Source organism: Hyla sarda, chromosome 1 (assembly GCF_029499605.1).
Source record: "Hyla sarda isolate aHylSar1 chromosome 1, aHylSar1.hap1, whole genome shotgun sequence".
Lineage (NCBI taxonomy): Eukaryota > Metazoa > Chordata > Amphibia > Anura > Hylidae > Hyla > Hyla sarda.
In genome coordinates, this window is record NC_079189.1 from 590,148,338 (window position 1) to 590,162,288 (window position 13,951).

The 13,951-nt window shown below is 41.5% G+C and overlaps 1 protein-coding gene across 2 annotated transcripts in view; it reads left to right on the forward strand.

Annotated features, from left to right (window-relative positions):
• The window catches only part of FYB1 (FYN binding protein 1), a 171,877-nt gene that overhangs the window by 105,495 nt on the left and 52,431 nt on the right, over positions 1 to 13,951 (forward strand). For both annotated transcript variants that reach the window (XM_056546052.1, XM_056546059.1), the window contains exon 3: positions 5,687 to 5,813. In XM_056546052.1, the coding sequence (XP_056402027.1) occupies positions 5,687 to 5,813 (127 nt within the window). The remainder of the gene's footprint in view (positions 1 to 5,686; positions 5,814 to 13,951) is intronic.

Sequence of the window (13,951 nt, forward strand, 5' to 3'; positions counted from 1 at the left end):
TGATCACGTTGCCACAATCCCTTAAAGGTACAGTGCATAAATGAATACATAACACAACAATAAATCACATTATCACAGGTTAGACAATGGAGCAGTGGCCCAATATATAGACAGCAGGGATGCCTGAGGCAATCTCTAGCCCACAGGTCAGCCTTTGGTGCTGGGACACCACAACATTAAACAGGATATAGATAGGAATTTACAAGGGGTCATTTACTTATTGTACCATTACTGCAGGAATGCTATAATGCTTTCAAATACAATGTGTTCCCCATTGGGGAAGAAGGAAGAAGCAACCAAAATCAGGAAATGACATACTGTATGAGCATTTCTCTAATATTATTGTCAGACTTGTTACTGTGCTATAATAATAACCTGCAGGAAGTGGCTCCACATCTCATATCTGGCGAGCTGCCCCGTCACTGACCATGGGGGACACCTATTATTCTGTGTCTGTGGACTGATGACTAAAACAAAGCAGAATGGAAACAGCCATGGCTAAAGGGTGACTGGTTAGCTATGTTCCTAGAGAAAGAAGGCACCCACTGATGATGTGCTTTCCCTGCTCTGCCAATGACATTATAAACCCCCTGAAGCTGATCACTGAGGCGTCATAATGTTTAAAATGCCATCAGCAGAGCAAGGAGAGCACGTCATCAGGGGAAGTAAACAGGGGGAGAGGGGAACCTCTACTGTAAAAGCAGCCACGCGATGAAGCCTCTACTATAAGAGTAGTCAAACTAAGGACTCTCTACTGTAAAAGCAGCCATGCAATGAAGCCTCTACTTTAAGAGTAGTCAAACTAAGGACTCTCTACTGTAAGAGCAGTCATACTATGGAGCCTCTACTGTAAAATCAATCACTCTATGGAGCCTCTACTATAAGAGTAGTCAAACTAAGGACTCTCTACTGTAAGAGCAGTCACTCTATGGAGCCTCTACTATAAGAGTAGTCACTCTATGGAGCCTCTACTATAAGAGTAGTCACTCTATGGAGCCTCTACTATAAGAGTAGTCACTCTATGGAGCCTCTACTATAAGAGTAGCCACTCTATGGAGCCTCTACTATAAGAGTAGTCACTCTATGGAGCCTCTACTATAAGAGCAGTCACTCTATGGAGCCACTACTATAAGAGTAGTCACTCTATGGAGCCTCTACTATAAGAGTAGTCACTCTATGGAGCCTCTACTATAAGAGTAGTCACTCTATGGAGCCTCTACTATAAGAGTAGTCAAACTAAGGACTCTCTACTGTAAGAGCAGTCATACTATGGAGCCTCTACTATAAGAGTAGTCACACTATGGAGCCTCTACTATAAGAGTAGTCATACTATGGAGCCTCTACTATAAGAGTAGTCACTCTATGGAGCCTCTACTATAAGAGTAGTCACTCTATGGAGCCTCTACTATAAGAGTAGTCACTCTATGGAGCCTCTACTATAAGAGTAGTCATACTATGGAGCCTCTACTATAAGAGTAGTCACACTATGGAGCCTCTACTATAAGAGTAGTCAAACTAAGGACTCTCTACTGTAAGAGCAGTCATACTATGGAGCCTCTACTATAAGAGTAGTGACACTATGGAGCCTCTACTATAAGAGTAGTCACTCTATGGAGCCTCTACTATAAGAGTAGTCACACTCTGGAGCCTCTACTATAAGAGTAGTCAAACTAAGGACTGTCTACTGTAAGAGCAGTCAAACTATGGAGCCTCTACTGTAAGATCAATCACACTATGGAGCCTCTACTATAAGAGTAGTCAAACTAAGGACTCTCTACTGTAAGAGCAGTCATACTATGGAGCCTCTACTGTATGAGCAGTCATACGATGGAGCCTCTACTATAAGAGTAGTCACACTATGGAGCCTCTACTATAATAGAAGTCACTCTATGGAGTCGCTACTGTAAGAGTAGTCAAACTAAGGACTCTCTAATGTAAGAGCAGTCATACTATGGAGCCTCTACTATAAGAACAGTTAACAGTCACGCTATGGAGCCTCTACTATAAGAGTAGTCACACTATGGAATCTCTACTGTAAGAGTTGTTAAACTAAGGACTCTACTGTAAGAGCAGTCATACTATGGAGTCTCTACTGTAAGAGAAGTCACACTATGGAGCCTCTACTGTAAGATCAATCACACTATGAATTATCTACTGTAAGAACAGTCATGCAATGGAGTCTCTACTGTAAGATCAGTTCCACTATGGATTCTCTACTGTAAGAGCAGTCCCACTATGGTGTCTCTACTGTAAGAGCAGTGACATTATGCAGATCTCTACTCAAAGAGCATTCACACTATGGATCTTTCTACTGTAAGAGCAGTTACACTATGTAGCCTCTACTGTAAGAGCAGTCACACTATGGAAATCTCTACTGTAAGAGCAGTCACACTATGGAGCCGCTACTCTAAGAGCAGGACCAATAAATAGTATCTACTGTAATATCGGCAACATTATGCAGAACTCTACTATAAGAGCAGTCACTCTATGGAGCCTCTACTATAAGAGTAGTCAAACTAAGGACTCTCTACTGTAAGAGCAGTCATACTATGGAGCCTCTACTGTAAGAGCAGTCATACGATGGAGCCTCTACTATAAGAGTAGTCACACTATGGAGCCTCTACTATAATAGTAGTCACTCTATGGAGTCGCTACTGTAAGAGTAGTCAAACTAAGGACTCTCTAATGTAAGAGCAGTCATACTATGGAGCCTCTACTATAAGAACAGTTAACAGTCACGCTATGGAGCCTCTACTATAAGAGTAGTCACACTATGGAGTCTTTACTGTAAGAGTTGTTAAACTAAGGACTCTACTGTAAGAGCAGTCATACTATGGAGTCTCTACTGTAAGAGAAGTCACACTATGGAGCCTCTACTGTAAGATCAATCACACTATGAATTATCTACTGTAAGAACAGTCATGCAATGGAGTCTCTACTGTAAGATCAGTTCCACTATGGATTCTCTACTGTAAGAGCAGTCCCACTATGGTGTCTCTACTGTAAGAGCAGTCCCACTATGGAGCCTCTACTATAAGAGTAATCACACTATGGAGTCGCTACTGTAAGAGCAGTCATACTATGGAGCCTCTACTATAAGAGTAGTCACACTATGGAGCCTCTACTATAAGAGTAGTCACTCTATGGAGTTGCTACTGTAAGAGTAGTCAAACTAAGGACTCTCTACTGTAAGAGCAGTCATACTATGGAGCCTCTACTATAAGAACAGTTAACAGTCACACTATGGAGCCTCTACTATAAGAGTAGTCACACTATGGAATCTCTACTGTTAGAGTAGTCACACTATGGAGTCTCTACTGTAAGAGTAGTTAAACTAAGGACTCTACTGTAAGAGCAGTCATACCATGGAGTCTATACTGTAAGAGAAGTCACACTATGGAGCCTCTACTATAAGATCAATCACACTATGAATTATCTACTGTAAGAACAGTCATGCAATGGAGTCTCTACTGTAAGATCAGTTCCACTATGGAGTCTCTACTGTAAGAGCAGTCCCACTATGGTGTCTCTACTGTAAGAGGAGTCCCACTATGGAGTCTCTACTGTAAGAGCAGTCCCACTATGGAGTCTCTACTGTAAGAGCAGTCCCACTATGGTGTCTCTACTGTAAGAGCAGTCACATTATGCAGATCTCTACTCAAAGAGCATTCACACTATGGATCTTTCTACTGTAAGAGCAGTTACACTATGGAGCCTCTACTGTATGAGCAGTCACACTATGGAAATCTCTACTGTAAGAGCAGTCACACTATGGAGCCACTACTCTAAGAGCAGGACCAATAAATAGTATCTACTGTAATATCGGCAACATTATGCAGACCTCTACTATAAGAGCAGTCACACTCTGAAGTCTCTACTGTAAGAGCAGTCACACTATGGAGTCTCTATTGTAGGACTTGTAACAATATGAAGTCTCTACTGTAAGAGCAGTAACACTGTGGAGTTTTTACTAAAAATAGTCACGATATGGAGTCTCTACTGTAAGAGCGTTCACACTATGTAAGAGCGTTCACACTCCACAGTAAGAACTGTAAGAGCAGTCACAATATGGAGCGCTCTATTGTAAGAGCAGTCACACCATAGAATTCTCTACTGTAAGAGCAGTCACACTATGGAATACAGTACCTTGTTATTCAATAAAAGACTATACAATGTATTATACACTAGATGAATTAGAAGATGACATTGGTGGAGATCAGCAAGCTGAGAATCTGACATGAGAAATACGCTTCGGGCAGAATATAGATTGCTGCTTTTCACAGACCAGTGACTGCTGAGAAGTTCCTTAAGGGTATGTTCACACGTACAGGATCCTGCGCAGATTTGAAACGCAGGACTTGTACAGTGGTCCCTCAAGTTACAATATTAATTGGTTCCGGGACGACCATTGTATGTTGAAACCATTGTATGTTGAGACCATAACTCTATGGAAACCTGGTAATTGGTTCTGAAGCCACCAAAATGTCATCCAAAAATAGCAAAAAGTGAGGATTAAAGAAAGAAAGATCTGCTGGGAGCTGTAATCACTGTCTAGGTCAGTGTTTCCCAACCAAGGTGCCTCCAGCTGTTGCAAAACAACAACTTCCAGCATGCCCGGACAGCCAACGGCTGTCCGCGCATGCTGGAAGTTGTCGTTTTGCAACAGCTGGAGGCACCCTGGTTGGGAAACAATGGCTTATGTAGCGGACAGGAACTTCTTCAGGGTCCTGTACAGTACACACAGTGTCCTAAATGGAGCCGTCCTTACTTGGTGTCCAAAAGAGCAGCTAACCCTGGCACAGGTAAGGAGTAGTACAGAACTTGTAGTTCCTCCCTGTACTGTAGGGGGCGCTACCAGACAGCCAGTCAGTGCATGTACTTCAGTAATAGAGGTGATTTACCAGTAAAATGCCCATTCTGATTGGTCAGTTCCTCCAGTTGTGACAGGTATCACAGATCTGGACGGTTTGAAGCATTGTATGTTGAGTCTGGTTTCAAGTTACGATGGTCCAGAAAAGACTATTGTATGTTGAAACTATTGTATGTTGAGGCCATTGTAAGTTGAGGGATCACTGTGTTTGCAGATTAGAAGCTGTGCTCAGTCATTTAGTTTACATTGAAATCTGCAACAGAAAATCCTGTGCATGAAATCCTGAGCATCCAATCTGCGTACGTGTGAACGTACCCTAAAGGGGCATTCCGGGATTTCATTTATTTGACTTCACAGGGGCTGTAAAGTTAGTGTAGTTCATAATATAGTGTCTGTACCTGTGTTTGATGGAGCCTGTCTGATTCAATGGGTGGAGCGACCGCTGGGTGGGAGGGAGATTATTCCCCACAGGGCTGCAGGGAATTGTAGTTTCAGGCACAGCATTCCTGGAAGGGAGCTCAGGTGTGCTTTAATGTGTGGGAAGAAGAAAAGTGACCTCACACTTACAAACAAGGGATCCTGGGACTTGTAGTTGAAGGATAGTAGCCAGTTTACAAAAAGAAAGCAGCAGCGTTATGGTGGAATCGGAACACAGCCATTTAGCTCCAAAACAAGCACAGATCCTTCCTTAACATGTCCATTACTGTCTGGCTATCAGTAGCCCCTTGCTTTTGTTTATGGGGGTGTGATCTAATGGGCTGCATGCACCAATATTATCTTTATACAATTTATGGATTTTCTCTTTTTTATTTTTAGGTAATAAAATGGCAGTCAGTGAAAAGAGGTCATCTGCACTGTCAGCTGCATTGCCACCACCGCCACCACCCTTAAAATCCTCAGCAGCACCTTCATCATTCCCAAGCTTACCTCCCAGGAACATCAGGTACTTATCGACTTCCCATTGCTACTGTATTTATTGGCACAGATTGTAATTTGTACCTAGAGTGTCCTTCCCAGGGGCAATAATTCAGATTGCTGCCCTAGCTAATTACCCTGTCCAAGACAGAAGAGCTTGATGGTGCCCCATCTCTCACCTGGAACCAAAGCACATGCTCACCATGGATCTGATTTGGTGTCTAAATTATGTGGGATGGTCTGTGGTCTGAATTATGAGGTATGGTCTGTGGTTTGAATTATGGGATCTGGTGTGGTATCTGAATTATAGGATCTTGTCTTGGGTCTGAATTATGTGATTTGGTCATTGTTCTGAATTATGTGGTCTGGTCTGATGTTTGAATAATGGAGTCTGGTCTGGGGTCTGAATTATGGGTTTTGTAATCTTTTTGAATTATGGGGTCTGGTCTGTGGATTAAATTATGTGGTCTGGTCTGTGGTCTGAATTATGGGGTCTGGTGTTTGAATTACGGGATATGGTCTGTGGTCTTAATTATGCGGTCTGGTGTCTGAATTATGGGGTCTGGTGTCAGAATTATTGGGTTTAGTGTCTAAATGATGTGGTCTGGTGTCTGAATTATGGGGGATGGTCTGTGGTCTGAACTTTGGGGTTTAGTGTGTTGTCTGAATTATGGGGTCTGGTGTGGTGTCTGAATTATAGGATCTGGTCTGCGGTCTGAACCTTGGGGCTAGTGTGCTGTCTGAATTATGGGGTCTGGTTTTGTGTCTAGATAATGGGGTCTAGCCTGGGGTTTGAATTTTGGGGTCTAATCTGCTGTATGAATTATGGATTTGGTCTGCTGTCTGAATTATGAGATCTGGTCTGCTGTCTGAATTATGGGGTCTGGTTTGGTGCTTGCATTGTGGGGTCTCATCTGGGGGTCTGAATTCTGACATCTGGTTTGCTGTCTGAATAATGGGGCCTGGATTACTGTCTGAATTATGGGGTCTGAGCTGTTGTTGCAATTATGGGATCTGGTCTGAGGCTCGATCTATTGGATCTGGTCTGGGGTCTGAGTTATGGTATTTGGTCTGGTGTGTAAACTAGAGGGTCTGGTCTGGGACCTGCTTTGCTGTCTTTAATATGAAATGTGGTCTGAATTATGACATCTGGTTTGTTGTCCCAATTCTGGGTTGTGGTCTGCTGTCTTTTTAATATGAGGTCTGCTCTGCTGTCTGAATTATGGGGTCTGGACTGAGGACTGAACTATGGGATCTTGTCTGGTGCCTGAATTGTGACACTTGTTGTGGGGTCTGAAATATAAGGTTTGGTTTGCTTTCTGAATACCATAATTAAAACATGATATTCCAGACCCCACACCAAGTGACACAATTCAGTCTGGTCTGCTGTCTGAATTATGAGGTCTGGTCTGCTGTCTGAATTATGGGTTTGGTCTGGTGTCTGAATTATGGGGTCTGGTCTGAGGTCTAAATTATTGGGTCTGGTCAGTGGTCTGCATTGCTTAATTATGGGGTCTGGTCTGGGGCCTGAATTATGGGGTCTGGTCTGGGGTCTGATCTAAGGCATGAACTATGGGATCTAGTCTGGCATCTTAATCTTGGGACCTGGTCTGGGTTATGGTGTCTGGTCTGATCTCTGAATAATGGGGTCTGGTCTGATATCTGAATTATAAGTCTGATATGGTGTCTGAAATATGGGATCTGGTCTGGTGTCTTAATTTTGGGACCTGGTCTGGGATCTGGATTATAGGATCTGATGTGGTGTCTGAAATATGGGATCTGGTCTGAAGTGTAAATTATGGGGTCTGGAATCTGAAGTATGGGGTATGGACTAGGGTCTAAATTATGGGGTATAATCTTGGATCTACCATAATTTGGGGGATTGATTTGGATTACAGGGGTTACTCAGGCTTTATCAGACCGGAACTAATAAAGGTAATTTAAATATTCAGGCACAGTGGAAAAAGAGTGGAAAATGTTGTCAACTATGGTCGTTGTCGGAATTCTTTTTATTGCCATATGATTTCCACTATAAGGACACAGTGAGATTGCACAGTGGTCCTGAAATATCACTGAGGCTGCCATTCATCCAAAATTCACTATGGAACCCTGTGTACAGAGACTTATGTAAAAGTCAAAAACGAGAGCAAGTTTTTAAACTGTTCTGAATTGTGTAAATGTAGAGTTTATTATTAGGATGACAATCACATAGTAAGATCGCACTGCAACCACTGAATGAAGCAACAACTGCTAGATCACAATCCCACAAGTAAAAAAGAGAAATACAAGTGCAATATATCTGCTGCACAACACAAGAAATCAACTAATTTGCTGCCCCAGATATATGAAATGAATACATAAGTGCCCGGATTAGCAGTCTCTTCTTTATTGGTGGGGCTCCGACCTCTAGGACCCTTGACACATGATCTGAGATGTGAATGTTAGCATGGAGGTGAACCTTTGAGGTTTACATAATGAAGTTGGGTTTAATGCATTCCTTAACTTAATAAAGTGTGGTTGACATAGTAGTGTTATAAAATATGGCCCTTATTTGCTGAACTACAAAAACTGAACCTTTATACTGTACATGTGACGTCTGCATAGTGGAAGAAATACAGATTTCATCTAAAAATCATGAAATTGATCACTAGGCCCATCTAGTGGTAAGGAAGGGTATTGCAGTGTATATTACATCAGTGTATATCAGTGGAAAAAAAGAGAACTAAAATAAAAAATGACCAAAGGGAAGTAACAGGAATGATCACACTAAAGAAATATACTGATGTCACAGATTATACACATAGTGATGTCACAGTACAGGGATAATATACACAGTTATGTCACAGTACAGGGATAATATACACAGTGATGTCACAGTACAGAGATAATACACACAGTAATGTCACAGTACAGGGATAATACACACAGTGATGTCACAGTACAGGGATAATAAACAGTGATGTCACAGTACAGGGATAATATACACAGTGATATCACAGTACAGGGATAATATACACAGTGATGTCACAGTACAGGGATAATACACACAGTGATGTCACAGTACAGGGATAATACACAGTGATGTCACAGTACAGGGATAATATACACAGTGATGTCACAGTACAGAGATAATAAGCACAGTGATATCACAGTACAGAGATAATACACACAGTGATGTCACAGTACAGAGATAATATACACAGTGATGTCACAGTACAGAGATAATATACACAGTGGTGTCACAGTACAGAGATAATACACACAGTGATGTCATAGTACATGGATAATATACACAGTGATGTCATAGTACAGAGATAATAAGCACAGTGATGTCACAGTACAGGGATAATACAAAGTGATGTCACAGTACAGGGATAATACACACAGTGATGTCACAGTACAGGGATAATACACAGTGATGTCACAGTACAGGGATAATACACAGTGATGTCACAGTACAGGGATAATACACAGTGATGTCACAGTGCAGGGATAATGCACACAGTGATGTCACAGTACAGAGATAATACACACAGTGATGTCACAGTACAGGAATAATACGCACAGTGATGTCACAGTACAGAGATAATACACACGGTGAGGTCACAGTACAAGGATAATACACAGTGATGTCACAGTACAGAGATAATACACAGTGATGTCACAGTACAGAGATAATACACAGTGATGTCACAGTACAGGAATAATACACACAGTGATGTCACAGTACTAATATAATACACAGAGTGATGTCACAGTATAGGGATAATACACACACAGTGATGTCACAGTACAGGGATAATACACAGTGATGTCACAGTACAGGGATAATATACAGTGATGTCACAGTACAGGGATAATACATACAGTGATGTCACAGTACAGGGAAAATACACACAGTGAGGTCACAGCACAGGGATAATACACACAGTGATGTCACAGTACAAGGATAATACACACAGTGATGTCACATTACAGGGATAATACACACAGTGATGTCACAGCACAGGGATAATACACACAGTGATGTCACAGTACAAGGATAATACACACAGTGATGTCACACTACAGGGATAATTTACACAGTGATGTCACAGTACAGGGATAATACACACAGTGATGTCACAGTACAGGCATAATACACAGTGATGTCATAGTACAGGGATAATACACACAGTGATGTCACAGTACAGGCATAATACACACAGTGATGTCACAGTACAGGGAAAATACACCCAGTGATGTCACAGTACAGGGATAATACACACAATGATGTCACAGTACAGGGATAATACACACAGTGATGTCACAGTACAGGGATAATACACCCAGTGATGTCACAGTACAGGGATAATACACAGTGATGTCACAGTACAGAGATAATACACACGGTGAGGTCACAGAACAAGGATAATACACAGTGATGTCACAGTACAGAGATAATACACAGTGATGTCACAGTACAGGAATAATACACACAGTGATGTCACAGTACTAATATAATACACAGAGTGATGTCATAGTATAGGGATAATACACACACAGGGATGTCACAGTACGGGGATAATACACAGTGATGTCACAGTACAGGGATAATACACACAGTGATGTCACAGTACAGGGATAATATACACAGTGATATCACAGTACATGGATAATATACACAGTGATGTCATAGTACAGAGATAATAAGCACAGTGATGTCACAGTACAGGGATAATACACAGTGATGTCACAGTACAGGGATAATACACACAGTGATGTCACAGTACAGGGATAATACACAGTGATGTCACAGTACAGGGATAATACACAGTGATGTCACAGTACAGGGATAATACACAGTGATGTCACAGTGCAGGGATAATGCACACAGTGATGTCACAGTACAGAGATAATACACACAGTGATGTCACAGTACAGGAATAATACGCACAGTGATGTCACAGTATAGAGATAATACACACGGTGAGGTCACAGTACAAGGATAATACACAGTGATGTCACAGTACAGAGATAATACACAGTGATGTCACAGTACAGGAATAATACACACAGTGATGTCACAGTACTAATATAATACACAGAGTGATGTCACAGTATAGGGATAATACACACACAGTGATGTCACAGTACAGGGATAATACACAGTGATGTCACAGTACAGGGATAATATACAGTGATGTCACAGTACAGGGATAATACATACAGTGATGTCACAGTACAGGGAAAATACACACAGTGATGTCACAGCACAGGGATAATACACACAGTGATGTCACAGTACAAGGATAATACACACAGTGATGTCACACTACAGGGATAATTTACACAGTGATGTCACAGTACAGGGATAATACACCCAGTGATGTCACAGTACAGGGATAATACACAGTGATGTCACAGTACAGAGATAATACACACGGTGAGGTCACAGAACAAGGATAATACACAGTGATGTCACAGTACAGAGATAATACACAGTGATGTCACAGTACAGGAATAATACACACAGTGATGTCACAGTACTAATATAATACACAGAGTGATGTCACAGTATAGGGATAATACACACACAGGGATGTCACAGTACGGGGATAATACACAGTGATGTCACAGTACAGGGATAATACACACAGTGATGTCACAGTACAGGGATAATATACACAGTGATATCACAGTACAGGGATAATATACACAGTGATGTCACAGTACAGGGATAATACATACAGTGATGTCACAGTACAGGGATAATACATACAGTGATGTCACAGTACAGGGATAATACACACAGTGAGGTCACAGCACAGGGATAATACACACAGTGATGTCACAGTACAAGGATAATACACACAGTGATGTCACAGTACAGAGATAATACACACAGTGATGTCACAGTACAGGGATAATTTACACAGTGATGTCACAGTACAGGGATAATACACACAGTGATGTCACAGTACAGGGATAATACACAGTGATGTCACAGTACAGGGATAATACATACAGTGATGTCACAGTACAGGCATAATACACACAGTGATGTCACAGTACAGGGATAATACATACAGTGATGTCACAGTACAGGCATAATACACACAGTGATGTCACAGTACAGGGATAATACACACAGTGATGTCACAGTACAGGGATAATACACACAGTGATGTCACAGTACAGGGATAATACACACAGTGATGTCACAGTACAGGGATAATACACCCAGTGATGTCACAGTACAGGGATAATACACAGTGATGTCACAGTACAGGGATAATACATACAGTGAGGTCACAGTACAGGGAAAATACACAGTGATGTCACAGTACAGGGATAATACTAACAGTGATGTCACAGTACAGGGAAAATATACACAGTGATGTCACAGTACAGAGAGAATACATACAGTGAGGTCACAGTACAGGGATAATACACAGTGATGTCACAGTACAGGGATAATACTAACAGAGATGTCACAGTACAGGGATAATATACACAGTGATGTCACAGTACAGGGATAATACACAGTGATGTCACAGTACAGGGATAATACGTACAGTGATGTCACAGTACAGAGATAATATACACAGTAATGTAACAGTACAGGGATAATATACACAGTGATGTCACAGTACAGAGATAATACACAGTGATGTCACAGTACAGGGATAATATACACAGTGATGTCACAGTACAGGGATTATACACACTGATGTCACAGTACAGGGATAATACACAGTGATGTCACAGTACAGGGATAATACACAGTGATGTCACAGTGCAGGGATAATACACAGTGATGTCACAGTACAGAGATAATACACACAGTGATGTCACAGTACAGTGATAATACACACAGTGATGTCACAGTACAGGGATAATACACAGTGATGTCACAGTACAGGGATTATACACAGTGATGTCACAGTACAGGGATAATACACAGTGATGTCACGGTACAGAGATAATACACACAGTGATGTCAGTACAGTGATAATACACACAGTGATGTCACAGTACAGGGATAATACACACAGTGATGTCACAGTACAGGGATAATACACAGTGATGTCACAGTACAGGGAGAGTACACAGTGATGTCACAGTACAGGGAGAATACACAGTGATGTCACAGTACAGGGATAATACACACAGTGATGTCACAGTACAGGGATAATACACACAGTGATGTCACAGTACAGGGAGAATATACAGTGATGTCACAGTACAGGGATAATACACACAGTGATGTCACAGTACAGGGATAATACACACAGTGATGTCACAGTACAGGAATAATATACACAGTGATGTCACAGTACAGGGATAATACACACAGTGATGTCACAGTACAGGGATAATACACAGTGATGTCACAGTACAGGGATAATACACACAGTGATGTCACAGTACAGGGAGAATACACAGTGATGTCACAGTACAGGGATTATACACAGTGATGTCACAGTACAGGGATAATACACAGTGATGTCACAGTACAGGGATAATACACACAGTGATGTCACAGTACAGGGATAATACACAGTGATGTCACAGTACAGGGATAATACACACAGTGATGTCACAGTACAGGGAGAATACATACAGTGATGTCATAGTACAGGGATTATACACAGTGATGTCACAGTACAGGGATAATACACAGTGATGTCACAGTACAGGGATAATAAACAGTGATGTCACAGTACAGGGATAATATACACAGTGATGTCACAGTACAGGGATAATACACACAGTGATGTCACAGTACAGGGATAATACACAGTGATGTCACAGTACAGGGATAATACATACAGTGATGTCACAGTACAGGCATAATACACACAGTGATGTCACAGTACAGGGATAATACATACAGTGATGTCACAGTACAGGCATAATACACACAGTGATGTCACAGTACAGGGATAATACACAGTGATGTCACAGTACAGGGATTATACACAGTGATGTCACAGTACAGGGATAATACACGGTGATGTCACAGTACAGGGATAATACACACAGTGATGTCACAGTACAGGGATAATACACACAGTGATGTCACAGTACAGGGATAATACACAGTGATGTCACAGTACAGGGATAATAAACATCATGGGGCATTTTTACTGGAATATCATCAATAGACTTCCGCACCACAGG